Source organism: Anomalospiza imberbis, chromosome 2 (assembly GCF_031753505.1).
Source record: "Anomalospiza imberbis isolate Cuckoo-Finch-1a 21T00152 chromosome 2, ASM3175350v1, whole genome shotgun sequence".
NCBI lineage: Eukaryota > Metazoa > Chordata > Aves > Passeriformes > Viduidae > Anomalospiza > Anomalospiza imberbis.
Genome location: NC_089682.1, coordinates 98,050,783 through 98,067,361, shown reverse-complemented (window position 1 = coordinate 98,067,361; position 16,579 = coordinate 98,050,783). Strand labels below are relative to the sequence as shown.

The 16,579-nt window shown below is 40.8% G+C and overlaps 1 protein-coding gene and 1 long non-coding RNA gene across 4 annotated transcripts in view; one reads left to right on the top strand and one right to left on the bottom strand.

The window, feature by feature from the left end:
• The window catches only part of ACOD1 (aconitate decarboxylase 1), a 31,319-nt gene extending 16,278 nt beyond the window's left edge, over positions 1-15,041 (bottom strand). For 2 of the 3 annotated variants that reach the window (XM_068182378.1, XM_068182374.1), the window contains exon 1: positions 4,151-4,389. Coding sequence is in view for 1 of the 3 variants with exons in the window: in XM_068182374.1 (XP_068038475.1) it covers positions 4,151-4,211 (61 nt within the window). In the remaining 2 variants the exon portion in view is untranslated. Of the gene's footprint in view, positions 1-4,150; positions 4,390-14,664 lie in introns of those variants that run through there. The other variant, XM_068182377.1, reaches the window with a different exon arrangement.
• LOC137469543 (uncharacterized) lies at positions 7,725-10,159 on the top strand. Its single transcript, XR_010996578.1, has 3 exons — positions 7,725-9,699; positions 9,810-9,892; positions 10,019-10,159. It is a non-coding gene; the product is annotated as an uncharacterized lncRNA (long non-coding RNA).
• Positions 15,042-16,579: the final 1,538 nt, after the last annotated feature.

Sequence of the window (16,579 nt, the reverse complement as noted above, 5' to 3'; positions counted from 1 at the left end):
GGAGAGAGAGGGAGCGAGGGAGCGAGGGAGCGAGGGAGAGAGGGAGAGAGGGAGAGAGGGAGAGAGGGAGAGAGGGAGAGAGGGAGGGAGGGAGGGAGGGAGGGAGGGTTCCAGGTGAGGGTCCCAGGGGAAGATCCAACAGAGTGTCTGGTCACCCGGGGGGTTTATCTTATCAGGGGGCTTCAAGGTGGGCTGGAACAAGACTTGGGCCAATGGGGCACAGATACCTGATACTTCAGGGGAGGGTCACAGGTGTGGGATGAACCATACATTGGGGGTGAGACAGAGCATTCAATTTGACCCTTGGACCTATCTGCAGGTAAAGGGCATTGTTTAATCAGAAGGGGGATTGCTTTCAGCCTGGCTATACTATTGTTTTCTAGTTATTCAGTAGTCAAGGTTTGTTATCTCAAATCTACTTCTCATCTCAATGTCTGTATTTTCCAAATCTTTTGCCAGGCAATCATATTTAAAAAGTTTTCCTATTTCATCTTCCCCAACAGAAGCTATTCCATTTCACATCACAGCTAAGCCAGTCCAACCACTGGCACTTGTCTGATGCCCTCCCTAGGGTTTAATCCAGTAAACTAAATCACCAGGAAACAAATTTTATTATTTATTTCAATGCTTCTCCACTTTATTCTCTGAACTGGTTCATCACAATCACATGAGGGCTGGCTGAATGTAGGGTGGTTCATTTTGCAGCATCTGACCTTCAGATTGGCATAGCTTTAATGTGGAAGTGTGCTTCTGTACATGATGCAGAAATACAATCTGTATATTTTAGGTGTGGAGTGTTCAGCAACTTTGCTTTATCTGCTAAGGAAGAAAAGAAAAAGTAATCTGTTAAATATTTATCAGATTCTTGACTGATGTGAAAACCCTTAATAACAGGAAAGGTACTAAAATATTGTACATAAGAATATTGTGGAATTTCCTTTACTGGAATCATTACCAATGTATTACCCCAATCTGCCAGGATTAGTTCAAGGTTTCTTATCCTGCCTTGGTGCAGATATGGATTTTGAGAATGATCTCTTGAGATTAATTCTATTCCTCCTTTTTTCTGACTTCACAGTTTGCCAAGTTCACCCGTCCTGCCTGAGTTAGCTCTAACTGAACTCAAGGGCACTTGGAAAAATTGTTTTAACAAGAACAGTGCCTGATTCTAATATTGCTGTTGGACTTATATTTTGTTGAAGACCAGAGAAGTATCTGTGAAGATCATGGACACATTACCAGACACACTGTTCATGACCTGCTTCGCATTCTGAAAACTTCCTAGGCTGGCATAGCTGGTCTCTAAATACACCATGAAAATAAGCCCATAAGAACAAGTCACACATCAGAGGTGATTTCCAGGTTAAAGGTTTGTACTGCAAATGGGGTTGCAGCACTTGCAAGTAGCTGCTGAAGCACAATGGAAATCCAATTGCAAATAGGGGAAGCAGGGTCACCGGCAGGGAGATGTGTATGCTGAGATACACAATTTCATTAATGTATCAGAAGAAAAGTATAGTAAACAGTAAAGCTTTGTTGAAATATAACTGGTGTTCACATTTAAAATACAGTTGTGCAGAAACGGGAAATTGGAGATAAAATGAGGAAGAGAGGTGCTGTATTAGGGACTTTTTTCCCACTTTGGAAATCTTTTCCAGAAGTGACAGGCTGCAGGATCAATACACGCAGATTTGGAAAATACTGAAATGCACTTAACCTTCTGTCTCCCCAGAGTCAGTAAATGTCATTAATGATGTTCTCTAACAAAGTGTTTTGTGGACAAAATAAATGCTGCAGCTTTCTTATACAAAATTCTCTACTCAGTTTACTGCAGGTAAATTCTGGGAAAAGTCTTGTAGGTAGGACAAAAAAGAAAAAGTAGAGGCATTTATTAAGAAAATATAACAATCACTTTAATTAAGGAAACCTTATTTGACTAGCTCGAATGCAGCAAGTCTGTGGATTCATCTAGACTTTCTGGGGGAGGGATCAAGCTAAGGAGTATGCTTTACCAAGTATCTTTTCAAGTCTTTGGAAGTCCTGTAAAATGGAGAAGATCAATACTAATGTAGGGAGAGCACATAAACCCTTCAAAGACATCTGAGCACAGGAGTTGCTGTGCAACCACGCCCACCCTGCGAAGCTGGGCAGCCTCACATGGGAACCACCACTGTGGGACATTAAGCTGCCATCCACGGCTTGAGGAGCAAGCATCTTTCTTCTTTGACAAGCCCTGCAGCCTTTGAAGCTGGGATCTGCTTGTTCTAAAGGGACTGATTAAAGAGGGAGAGGAAGCTTCAAAAGACCTCACTGCCTCTGTGAGCTAACTAGTCAGAGGGCTGCACTGACAACCTCTTGTGACATGTACCATAGTTTATTTTTTAACTTGTTCCTCATTCTGCCCTTTAACATTAGCATCTTCTTTCCATTTGTATGTAAGAACACTGAAGCTTGCAGAAACATCATAAAATGAGCACTTCCTCTACTTCAGATGGGACTCTCCCATATTTTTCCCTGTTGGGCTTCATGTATTTTCTGTTCAGAAGTTTTGTAGTGATTCAGCAGTGTGATACATGGCTGTGAGTATTAAATAATAATTCAGTGGGTAATAACTGACACATGGAACAAGAAAGGACAAAATATGGTTAACAGTTGGACTCAATAATTATCTTAGTAACTATTCTGTGATTCCCTGAAAATGCTAGCAAAATTCTGAAGGTGGGTCTCTAATTCCTCCAGACCTCTGTATATGTGTGCTCATTTAATTTAATTTCACTCATGTAATGCTGATCTGTGCCAATAGTGTCAGTTTACCCCATTGCCAGATGCAGCCCATTTCAGTCCAAAGCAGGACATTGGACAAATTATTTCACCTTTCTCTGCCCTGGCAGTGAACATTGGGTCAGCATATTCTGTTTATTTCCTTCTCCCACTTCTGTCTGCCCTTGTCTTTCTCAGCTAATTCACCAAATTATCCAAGCCATTTCTGAAAAAGCATTTCACAAGACACCCATACTAACAGGAATAAATTTTAGAGATTACCTCAGAGGAGAACTTTCAAATGTTTCCACTTTGCCTGATAAGTCTCTTCAGAGAGGCCAAGGGTTTTCTTGATTTTGCTGACACTGCATCAAATAACTTAGATGTCCCATTTGAGGAATTCAGATTAAAAACAAAGCCTGATCCATATTTATATAATAAAGAAGCTGACAGAAATGCTTTGGTGATTATGCAGACATCTAGTTTAACATGTCTTGAAAATGTTGACCTCAGTGATTCACATCTCATCCTTTCAAAGAAAAATTCTTTACTTCACTTATTTTCTCAGTTTATAGTTACACTTTTTATCTTACTTCCCGTGACCTAATTCATACTTTATGTTAGTCCTCTTGGGATAACAGAGATCACAGAACACATTTCTTGTTTTCATTTGTTCTACTCTTGTCTTGGTTGTTAAAAATATGGTGGGAAAAAAGAAAGGAGAATTAAAAAAAAAGAAGGACAATGCCACTTGATCACACTCATCATGAAGGCCTGGTCTTGTGGCTTACTCTCATCACGCATTTGCAACAAGTCATTCCTTTCCCCATCACTCTCCAACAAGCAGTGGCTGTCACTCTGTCCCTGCTCCTCCTCCAGTCCTGCCCCCACTCTCTGCAGGTAGCAGATGTCCTGTTTGGTATGTCTGTGCTGATAAACAGCGTAAGCACTGGTTTTGGACCCCTGGTTATCTACATTGCCCAAAATTTAATTCTGTGTTTTGGGTCATGGACCACTTCAGTTCTCTGTCTGCAAGACAACCTGCTCCTGAGCCATCAGCAGACTGGCACGAGCCAGCTGGTCTCATGTGACCTCGGAGCCATGGCCCGCAAGCAGAGTTTGCAGACACAGAGGAGACAAAGGCATGGCCAGACATCCCATCTACTGCTTTCCTGACCAGCCCTTAGGTATGTGGTGAAGCCTCATTGCAGGAGTGTTTGCTCCTGTCACTGACACTGCTGAGAAACTCCAGAGATGAGTGGCAACTGTGCCTGCCAGAGGATGCTGCCAACAAAATCAGTAAAGATATACAGCTCAATCACTTTTAGGCAAATGAATCTTGGGTTAAAATTAAAAGCACAGAGAAGTCACTTGTACTCCTTCTATATACTTTTACTCCTTGCTACATAAACTGGAGTAAATTCTATATGCATGACTTGGAGGAGTTTCATGTGGAGTAAGAAGGCTACAGTCTGGAGGGTAAGTTCACACCACCCTGATGAGGCCAGTTGGCACTGCCCATAGGCAGTGCCTTTGTTTGCAGGAACCTGAACTTTTAAACACTCTTCATGAAATGGCTTCTTCCAGCTGTGCTGCTGCAGTGCCTTAAAAAAGGAGTGCAGAGACAGCACTGCCACCTGCTGCTCCTAGGGACGTGGCTCTCATGCTCACCAAGGGCATCAAAGCTTTCCTTTAGAATGCCAGAATATTCTGAGCTGGAAGGGACCCACAAAGATCATTGAGTGCAATTCTTAAAGCTTGGATGCTAAAAGTTGGTATGTACTGTAAAAATACATTTACTGTAAAAGTAAATGCTAAAAAATTTAAAAATTTATGGTTGAAAATTGTTTACCATAAAATTAAATACCAACTTTGATCTTTGCAAAGCACCAGGTAATAACATAAGCTATCATTACGGTCCTGTCACAGTTCTAAAAAGAAAGCAAGCTGCCTTGCCACCCTCTTTTGCAGTTTAGTCAAATGCTTTGATGCTGTTGTCTTTGGCTAGTTCAGTTCTGTTGCCATGCTGTTGTCTTTGGCTAGCTAGTTCAGTTAGGTTAGGAATTTACTGAAACTGCAGGCAATTAACCTCTCACCAGACTAAGGCTTTATATTAACAGTGCTGTCCTTAAGGAAAGGCATGATGGCAACAGACAAGAGGGATAGTGATAAGAACAATATGCAAGAAAAATATGGTAAAATCCTATTGAAATACATGACCTAAAAGTGTTAGTGCATGTATTTACTCCTCTTCTGCAGCACCTGTCCTATACAGCTGAAATGATTAGCCTGAGTCTTACCCACATTGTCTTTGATAAACACTATCAGAACTGCACGTAAAGCAACACTATTTTAAGGTCATATTAGAAACTATCACAACATTTGTAGTGCTGAAATGGTACATTATTGGTAAAAGATGGTAGCTCCTGCAATTGCTATAAAGTTTTGTGGAAATGGGGCACTGATATTTGTGGCTGGCAAGAGGTGTGGTTCCTACAAATAAATTCAGTCACAACAGACTGGAATAGTGAAGGATATCTAAGGGTTACTGTAAAGTCAGTGCTAATGAAACTATACTGGGATTTTAACAGCTGGGCCTGTGCCCCTGAAGCTTTTGATGACACTTTAATAAAGAATTAGATTAGAATCTGTGATTTAACTATTGAGTTGCAAAAGTTGCCAGAAACTGACAAAGGGTGATGATTTTTTCTTACAACAATAGCTATGTAAATTTTAAAGTAACTGTACTATTTCAGAAATTAAATGTCAGATCTTCCCCCAGAAAGCATTTAGATGAAATACAGAAGTGCATATGGAAAGACATGCATGCTGTGCAGCCAGTCACTCATCCTGGCAAAAGCTGCAGGGAACTGCAGCCACCAAGTTGAGAGAGGCCAACATTTCAACTTCTATATTTACATTTGCAATGTTGATTTCACTGGGAGAGAGTTGCTTCCTGGCTTTTGGAACACCATTTTTTCTGCTAGATTCTAAAGAAAACTGCTTTTCATATTAAAAACAGTGCTTGGAACACGGTGTGGCGTTAACACCTGCTCATGCTTTGTCTTGCAGTGCTTGTAATCAGGATCATCCTTGCTTATCGAGTCAAGCTGTCAGCTGCTTCACTACCGAGGTGTGTGAGCACCATTCTGTAAGACCATTCTTCTTCCCTATTAGACTCCTTGCTCATGAATCATTCACATCCCTCAACCTGAACCCTGCTTTGCTGCTGCCTTCAGTAATTTTTATTTATGCCTTGAAACTCTTTGGGATGTTAAAAAAGAGCCGACCGAAACAAATGCATTCCAATGTATTTCTTTCCTCCTGCAGTGCAAATTCAGGCAAGTTAGCTTCCAGCACTGGCAGCTTGAACAAGAGTGGAGCAAAGGAATGTTTCCACAGCCAGATATGATTCTCAAGTGTGAGAAAAGGACTAATACAGCATTACCTACTGGGCAGCCAGGTGCCTGGCATTTCCCAACTGAGGTGTATTTAACTGGGTCCTCATTTGGATGCATCAGGCTAGTAGGTTTGTGAGTGAAAGCACTGTGAACATACTCAGAGTCCTTTCTAAGGAAAACTACTATGAATCTTAACACAAATATTGAACCTGATATTCCCAGACTAGTTAGAATGCACAACACACAAAATACTACTACTACTTCCAATAATCAAGAAATCATTGAATATAACTAGGGGTTATATATATGTATGTATATATAGCTATATAGCTATATATATTATAGCTACTATGAAGTTCAACCTAAGTAAAGATGGAAAGTAGAAGTTAAGAAAAAATATATGGGGTAAATTTGTACATATTTTCTTGGTCACGCTGTGTTAGGAGACAAAACATGTTCAGGCTTCATGTGCATTTAACAGTATATTGTTTCTCACTCTGATACAGCAACCTGAAAAACTATAAGCATAACTACAGCCTTCCTAGCTCAGGTGATAGATGTTTGTGCTTCAGGGGTAGGGATTAATGCATTAAATTAGTTATGCTTTCCTGGGCAGCAATTTGCCAGAAGAAGTGTGGATGGATTTGTGATTTGCATAACAAGGTTTGAAATAGTCACAGCTGAGGAAAATAGAACAGAATATTTCAGTCAGACGGCATCTACAATGATCACCTAGTCCAAGACTTAGGCAAACAGCTCCAATTAATCTAAGTGTAAGCTGTATGGCTAAGACCACTAATAAGCTTTGTGTTTTCAACCAAGAATCTTCAGAATGTCATACATTTTCTTATACAAACTTGTATTTTGTGCTCTGAGTAAGCTGAATGCTATATAGAAGAGGAATTGCTCAAATTCTACAAGAACACTCAAAATAAAATGTAGGTATGCTGAATGGAACAAACCAGGTGTTAGCTTAATCTGGTGTGGTCTGTAAGGTTTAAATGCCCAATAAGCTTACTGACAATACCTAGCTGAGATTAGTAAATGAAATTTTATTCTTCACAGAGGAAGCACAGTATTAGCAAAACCATTTTTGCTCAATGTATGGGGGAAAAGAAAAGGTTTATGTAGAAGAATAAATTACATGAAGCAGGGAGAAACTACCTGGGCAGATGTTACAGTCAGTTTTACAGCATATCAGTCACTATAGTATGTATAGATGAGGTTACCTTGATGTTTCCCAACCTGTATATCAAATACATACTGCTGGAATGTACCCAGCTCACTTCTGAAGAGCTCCTGTGGGTAGTATGGTTGCTCATACTAAATATAGTTAAACACATTTTTCCTCCCTATAGCTACCAGAAGACCCTCTCCATTTCATTCATCTGCTCCTCCGGTCCATCCTACTCTTGAGCCCTGTTCTGGATGCGTGACACGTAGCTAACTTGGCACTGTTGAGAATGTGACCTCTTGTACCTGCAAAGATGCCAACTCTGAGGGTCATAGGTAAGCACTTTCTTTGCCTTCACAAACATTTTCTTTCTACTACAAAGCAAAAAAACCCAAACAGGTGTGTTGAATATATTCACTGGGGATGATGGAAAAAAGAAACAACACAGTAAAAGGATGAAAGTAGAGGTTTCGTGGAAAAAATAATCAGAACCTCCCCTATGAGTGTGTGCCTTCCTGTGTTCAGCTGGTAGTGATCCAAACATCATCTTTGTCCACTTGAAATCAAAGAGAGCCACATCAGCCCTGACCTGGGGACAGAGGCTGAGAGGTTAAGAAGAGACATCACTTAGGTAGGTTACTGATGAGTATTTTCAAGTCACTCCACTATCAAACAGGTTTGAATAACCACATTTATTGTCAGTATTATATATATCAGTATTGTACACAGTGTTAAATACATGGTTATTGTACTGCCCATAAACACTGAAAAGATGTGCCTGAGGGCTTATAAAATACAGAAATAATAATTCCATACTTCTTTTGCTTTTCCTTAGCTATATATTTAGTTTCTTCCTTTCTCCTCTTCCTTCTTAACAATCCTTATACTTGGCAGTTTTTTTCCCCTTTCAGACTGTCAGTCACAACCAGTATCTTGACTTAAAAAGAGATTTTCTTATTTCAGAGGCCTTTTACTGTCACTATGACTGGAGGCTTTATGCTTATCTCTTGCTTCTCAGATAAGCTTCCCCTTCACTAAGATCCATGCTATAATCTCAACCTATTTATATGTGATTTAACCTCCTTGAGATTAATAGATTTTTTCTCCTTGTTTTATTTGAAGGGATTTCATTTAAGGGACTCAGTTCTGATACAATCTAGACTCTTGGCATTCAGATAAAAAATACAAACATTAATGAATAAAGATTTCCATTTTCTGAGAAAAGCATTTTAGCAAGAACTATACATACACAACAAGTCTTGAAAAATTAAGAGGTGAAAACAAATAAACAATTTGCTTTGCATGGCCATAACACTTTCCAGGCTAGCAAAACTTTGGGGCAACTGCTGTTGTCATGTTGCTGACACAGGAAAGACAATTCCTCTGCTTAGTCCATAAGCAATTAATAATTTTTTTTTCAGCAGCTTGCAGTATACAAAAAGAGAGCCTCTTAAAAATCTAATCCCTGTATTCTCAAGGGCTTGAAGACTGTAGGCTGCTGGAATTAACTGGCTGTGATTTTCTGTAAATCCAGATGTTTGCTTCATTAAAACTTCATGAAATCTAAACACACTCTTCATTCCATATATCTCTTACATGTCTCTCAAACATTTATTCTTTTGATATATTTATTTGTAGTGATAATGTATTATTTGCATTTGCAAACATGGATCATACATAGATGACATCTTGCAGGAAATCTACAAAGCAGAGTAGTAATCCCTCTATTCAAGTGTAAACACTTGGAACAGGAAAGCACATTCAGAATTTTCTAGACACATGAATTGTATTCTATTTGGGCCTCTCCAAGAGGCTAAGAGCAAAATACATGCAGTGAACTTTTCTAAAAAAGAGGACAAGGTTGTCAAACTGACCTTAAAGCAAACAGAAGCAACCCTTAGTCTTTCTTTACAGGTAAGAAACAGATGCTTTTCCTTACTTTGGGCAATAACATCTCATTAGCACAGCACATCAGCAAGCTGGGAAACATCAGCTATGCCTGATTAAGTTGATTCCAAGTTTCTTCAACCTTGGCTCAGTCCAAAGAAAAAATCAGGTTGGTTTATGCAGTGGATAACAGGTAGGAGAAGTTCTGGAAACACTGCTAAGGATAAGGGCTGAAGGAAATGTTCTGGCAAGCTCAATTTTGGCCATAACAGAAGGCTGTCTGCTATCCCACCCTCTAGGCAGAGATTTTTGGCATTTTAGGAGTGAATAATTTCCCCTGTCAAGTAACAGAAATGCATTCTCTGTGACACATTGTTTTACATAGCAGGTCAGGAAGGGTATCAGTGAATAGGAGGTCCAGCATCCCTTTCTGGCATGGGTTAAACAGCTGAGATACACTGCCTGCAGGAGCTAAGAGTATGTAATTACAGCCTTAGCTCACAGATGTCCTCACTGGCATGAACTCTAGTTATAGCCATTGGTGACATGTACTTTGGCAAGGTCTTGACAGAATGGATATTTTCCAGGATATCTGGAGCAGCTAAGAGCTTGTGGAGCTGCATTCACCATGCAGGAGGCTCTGAGGCCAAAGGAGGAGAAACAAGTTTGAGTATGCTAACATAGAAGCATACTTTCTCTTTACTTTCTCTTTATGGGTATAGACATAGTTTTTAATCTTCACTTCTGTGGAAGTGAATAGCAATCCTCTAATGAGATTTCATTAATTTTATTTCAGCCTTTGTTGAGATATGATAGAATCTGGTGGAGAGACGCTTGACTGTGAAGCACAGTGGAAAGCTGGAACCACCTCTACTCAAAGCATCCTTCAGGACTGATACCCTGGGGGGACAGGAGCAAGCAGGGGACCGTAAAACACTGCACAGCCTTGTGGAAATTCCTTGACAGTTCATTCCTTGACAGTTTAATACCATTTATTAATTTACAAGGGGTGAAACCAGCAGGGCTTGACAGCAATAAGGTCAATTCTGCCAGCAGGGATACAAACCTGGGTCTCAGCAGAGGAAAAAACTAAACTAGTGCAAACATGTTTTTCTCAGGTAGTCAAGCAAGGTACCTAATGTAGTAAAAAAATTATTTACCAATTTATCTATAGTAGAGTGCCTGCTGTGAGCTTTCACTACCCTTGATACCTTTGCAGATGCTGTAAGCACCCCTGCTAAGGTTTTGATATTTCTTCTATTAAACGTAACAGGAATTTTAAATTGCTTTCAACAGAAAAAGATGCCAAGAGAATAAAGCAGCGCATTCAATTTCTGAGTCTGTTGAAATGAATGACTGCATTTCATTTGCTTATTTTAATCTAACTTAAAGAGTTAATGTTGGTTAAGCACAGCTTGCGTTGGTACATAGTGGAAGAAAGCAAAAGCAAATGCATTAATTACTGTTCACTGACCACAGTTATGATTTTGAAACATGCTCGATTAGTGAACAGTATACCTCCAAATCACAGCTGAAGTGAATACAAGAATTTGAAGCACACAACCACCAATGTCATTATTATTATTATCTATTTGACTTTTGAGGGATCACTCTTTCAAAAAGAATATTTTTATCAATACATTTTAAATTCCTTTTTTAAAAAACACATTTTTGTAAGAAAAAGGTGTAAGACCTGTAAATTAAAAGAAATTGATTAAAAAGCATTTTCCCTTGGACAGAATTCCTACCCAGGAATGATACCATCCTTGTGATTAACTTCTCAGAAAAATAGACTTAGGAACAGCCCTTAACTTGCTCCTCTGCAAATCAGTGCTCTTTAGATTGTATCCAAAAGCACAAAAAATGTGCTTCTACCCCTTTAAAACCTATCTGAAGCCTGTCCAACCCTACAGGAAGGTAGGCTGGTAAGAAGGGGGAGTAAAGGTTGCTTTTTTAATCGTAATTAGCTAGATAATGAGTTGTATTTTCCCTATAGGAGAGCTCTTTTGCTGAATCCTCACACTGTTAAGTTCTAAGAGACAACTTGAGACTCTTGACTCGTGCTGATGGTAATGCAGAAGATGGACGTAGTTTCCACTCGTGTTTTGCAGAGGCCTGGTTGTCTTTCTGTTGTTGTGGTAGAAGCCAGGTCAGAATGGTATTTATTCACAGATAGGAGAATTGCTGACATGACTGAATTGAAGACATGACTGAAATGTTTCACAGAGATACAGAAGATTACTTCCAGAAAGCCCAGACTCACAAAAAGAACTCTGATTTAAAGCTGCTCCATAGGGGTTGTGAGTAATTTAGCATAGGAGAAAAGCCTCACATGTTGTGCATGTAAAATACCACACCACTGCATGTTATAAAATGACACAGCTGTCCACTGCTCATTTGGTATCAGACAGGGCTGTAACTTCCTTATAATTAACCAAAACAGGAGATCGATTATCACATTTTCCTAGATATCATCTGAAAAGAAGCAGCTGGGAGTATTTCCCCATTTGACATAAGGTGCAGAGCCTCCTTTCTTGTGTTCTCCAAATTCAGTGATGCTCATGATGTGTGTGGAAGGTGTCCCCTTCAGTGCTCTTGCTTACCGAGGCAGAAACTACCTGCATGTCCCCACAACATTAAGAGGGTACATTTTTGTCTTCTAATTTTCACAAAGGTGCTGGAAGGAAATTAACACAGCTCTGACCTTTGTTAATTGCTCACTTATATTTCTCAGTCACACTCTGTAGCTCTGTATTGGCCAAGGACACAGAATACACTGCTAATGTCTGTCCTCCTCCTCTCCCTCCCTCTTCTCCAGACTCTGCAGAGCATTGCCCTCACAAAATCATCCAAAGAAATGTCTGTAGCACCCTGGCAGGAGGAAAGTGCATGAGCCCTTAATGAATTTCTGAGGTCCCTTACAGCCTGTGTTATTCTGGTTCTTCAATATCTTTCGTGCTTGAATGTGCGGATTTCCACAGCAGCTCAATTTCCTAGAACATGCAGTTCCAGCTAAATGTACCCAGCTGTATATGAAAACACAGAGACAAAACAATTTCTATGAACAGATATTATCAGATGTAACTTCACAGGTAACATTTGTTACAATTCACATGAAATATTGAAATCTATGAATGTATGCATTTGTGTTCAACTAGATACAGCCTGTGAAACCGAGTTTGGAACTGAGTTGAACTGAGACAGAGCACTGTTTTTAGAAGGAGTTGAGTTCTTCTTCTGTCATTAGGCAGAATACTGCATAATTCAAGTTTTTGGAAATACTACTTGGTATCACTTGAGTGTAGTGCTGAGGCTGATAAGTTCTCTCTGAACAATGATTCAGAAATGGGAAAGGTTTCAACCTAATAGCCATCCATTGACTGTCAAAGTCAAACCTATGGAACTGCACACATTTTAGAGAGCATATAAGTCCCAAAAAGCAAAGCATTTCTGACTCTTAGGCAGACTGACTCTGCTGTGGGACTACTAGACTCTTTTTCTCGCATTGTCTAAACAAGACTGTGAAGCTTAAATGAGTGTATTTGAACCTCCAGTTCAGTTCAGATCACTAACTCTTTTTGAAAATTTTATGCAGAAGGCTAAATATTTAACTGAATTTTGTATTAAAATTCAAGCAATGCAGTCATATGCAATTAGGTCTAAGCAATATTATACCACTTCACACAGTGAAGACTGCTACAAGAAATAATAAACCGACACTTTAGTTCAGAACAGGAATAAAATATGTTCTTGCTCTACTAAGTTTCTCACGAAGAAGCTGAATACATAATAGTTTAGATCTACTGGAAAAGTATCGTTTTCTCTTTATGTGCCTTGGGTCATGCTGGCAATACTTTGGAGCCATTTGTATTTCTTGACTGCAATGTGGATTTCGTGCCACTAGGTGCTACCCTTCCTCCATTTGTGAAGAAAACTGTCCTCCCTGAATAAACCTGGATCATCCTGGGTGTACCGCCCAAAATACAAAACAGGGGCCCATCGCGATGGAAGCATCTTTGTAAACATGGAAACAACAAAAGCCTCCTCCGCAACCCCCCCTCCCCTCCCCTCCCCCCCAAAAAAACCCACAAAAACCCCTCAAATAAACTAAATCAATTCCACCCCCCCCCCCCCCCCAACCAATGTAAACTTCTCAAAATATTAAAAGAAGAAAAACTGTAGTATCCTGACAGGTTAAGACAGTGTCCCTGTAGCTAGTTCTGGTCAGCAGCTAATAGCAAACATTGAAATGGGACTGTCTTAACTGTAAGAGCTACTGCCCAGAAATGTCCCAATACTGCACAATCAGAGATATTCAACTACACATTTATTGTCATAAAGCCACCATATTTAGACCATATTTAATATTTGCCACCCTTTATGGGGGCTGTATGCCTTACAGGAGGCATTCTGTGGCAGCCTTTAATGTTACATGTACCAATATTTCACTGTCTCCCACACAAAATAAGAATAAACCACTACGACTGTGTTACGCAACCCAGTGACTGACACATAAGTAAAAAATTGTTGATATATTTACCCATTGTAATACCCACGGACGAAGTCCAATCCTCCTCACTGAGACAAATGTTGCCAAATGAAAAGAGATGGGAAATGGAGAAGAAATTAGATGAACATATTGTGAAAAGAGGAAAAATCTGTTGACAAAAGAAGTTACAATAACCAAAGCCTTGCAGCCAGGCGAGGCATAAAGCAGCAGTGAGATGCCCACAGAATATGATTTCTCTGAAGAGACGTAGTTCAAAACAGTTATTTCAGTGCTGGGCATGTTTTTTAGCCCAGAAAATGACATCTATCTCACAGACAAACACTGCAAGCTGGGGCTTTGCCCAGGACTGTTGAACAGGCTGTATGAACAGGGTCTTGAGAAGGCTCCTTGCTCCCTTTTTGAAGGGGAGTCTGGAGTCAGCTTCACATTGACAGGGAGAACACTACAGTGGGATGGACTGGTTTGTGCCCTTAAAAAGAGACCTGGGACAGTGGGCCAAATAACTTACTGTGTCTGCTGTGCTCCTCCCCACCCCTTTAATGTGCGTGGCTTTGGACATCACAGGGTGCTGCACAGGAGCACGGTGGGTCCTTGTCACCTGACTGCCCATGAGACAGGAGGCAGGCAGAGGTAAAGCTCCGAGGAGGCAGTGGCTGAAGGAACAGCATAACTTACTCCTCTCTGAAGCTTGTGAAAATATGCCCTGGAAGAATCCATTAAGCTCAGGTTTTATGAAGTTTGGTCTCAAATCTAACAAAGCTCAATCCAAACAGAAAGTTCAAGTCTAATGAATATGTTAGTGTTTTGATTTTCTTTTTTTTTTCCTTGATCTGCATTAATAGTCACCTATAGCCAGAAAAATGAAATAATTTCAATTAACAGATGAATTAAAGATCCCATTTTTTAACATGGGAGCATTTGTTAAGACTCACCTGCTGGTAGGTATAAAATCTTCCACTGCAAATTGTGCTATGAATAAGCGCCTGCTCAAGCATTATATGATCTCATCCTCTGGGTGCACAGTTTAATCACAGTGCTCTCGATAGGGAGCCCACACTAGGGAAGTGGAGTTTAAAATACGAATCTGTGGGAGGCTCTTGAGGTGGCTTCTTGCTAAGTATGGCCAGGAGCAGGGTGATGTGGGGGGAGATGCCACATTAAGAGACCAACTCCATAAAACTGTCACCAGCAAACCACCACGTGAAAATTTCATGTGCTTTTACTCTGGTGAATTGACCCTGAAATAGTATACAGAAAAAAACCAAGTATTCTGTGTGTGGCAGTACATGTCACATTACTTCTCCCTTTTTTTCCCTCTATCAACAAACTCAGCTGTTTAAATGGGTAGTAAAACAACTTAATTCAAGATTAATCAAGATTATTTCATTTTTCCCTCATCCTTCAGAACTGTTTTAACCTTTCTACTTCTCTCCAAAAAAAAAACCAAAAAACCAAACAAAAAGCAACCAACAAAACAAAAACCAAATACAAACAAAACAAAAAATAAAGAAAAAAAAAGAAAGAAAATAGAAACAAGCTCTTGTAACGAAATGTCAGCAAACCATCAGATTAACCTACTTTGCCATTCCACTCCCACAAATGAAAATACTTGGTGGTCAAAGTCCTGGTAATTGGATTTCCAACATGGAAAAAGTAGTGGTCCACATCTTTGTTACCTTATTCTTAGTCTTGTTCAGATGAAACTCCTGAAAATTCCAAGTGTCCACTCTCCCCGTCTCCTTCCTTAGACCACAGTATCTCCCTGTCAGTTCTCCCTAGACACATTCTTTTCTACCACCCATTCCCTTTACAAAACTTCCGTTTCTCAACTCCCCCTCTTCTTCTCTTGGGCAAACTTAACTTGCTTCTCGAGAACTAACTTGCCTTTCCTTCCTTTCCTTCTCAATTTTTGAAGGACTTCTACCCCCTGCCTCTGCATCTTTTGATTTCTACTTCACAGACCACTGCAGTGGGGCACTTGCAGTAGGGTCGTCCAGAGAGGGCTTTGTTCACCCCTACGAAAGGAGAGCACTGACCATTGTCTTCATACTCCTCAGCTTTCCTCCGAGCTGTTCTCTCGATGAAGAAAGCACAAGTGAACTCCCACTGGAGAGCAACTGAATGCATCAAGGCAGCAGCGCTTTACTGTTGCTTGCAAAGAGACACAGAAGGCTAGATTAAATTCAAGCAAAACCCTGAAACAAATGCTTTCTACCAACGCATGTTAAATAGGTGCTTATGTTTCACGCAGATCCTGATGTACCTAATTAATCCTAATTAAATCTGAGCTGTAAGGGCACCTAAATACACAAATATGCACGCAGACACGAGGAGCCTGGCTCTCACGATGAAGTGCCGCTTGTCAGGCAGCTGGAGGGGACCCCATCCGCGCCGAGGTGTCCCTCGCCACCAGGGTCTTCCCCCGGCCGGCGGGGCATCCCTTCCACGGCGCTCCCGGCGCCTCCCGACGGTGCGATCCGTCGCGTCTCCCTCCGGGAATGAGCATCGGCGGGGGTTTTACGGAGTCCTTCAGGGCGTTAAAAACCTGCGTAGGGATGGGGGTGCCTCGCAAACCCGGAACGGGCCGAGAGCCGCGTGAGGAGAGAGCGGGCAGCACCACAGGCTCGCGTTTTGTCCTGCGAAGGCGACAAGGGAGGGGACACGGTTATCTCGCCGGGGTTCTCATTTGGAGAGGGTTGGGACAAGCCTTAGGAAGATTAGCAGGGGTACAGCACAGTGTCTTCGGCAGAGCAGCAGCGTCCCGCCGCTGGTCCGCTCCTGCACTTCGGGGCAAACAGAGGGCTTTTCCTGCCTGCGAAAAACGAGACGTCTCGGAGAATCCGAGGA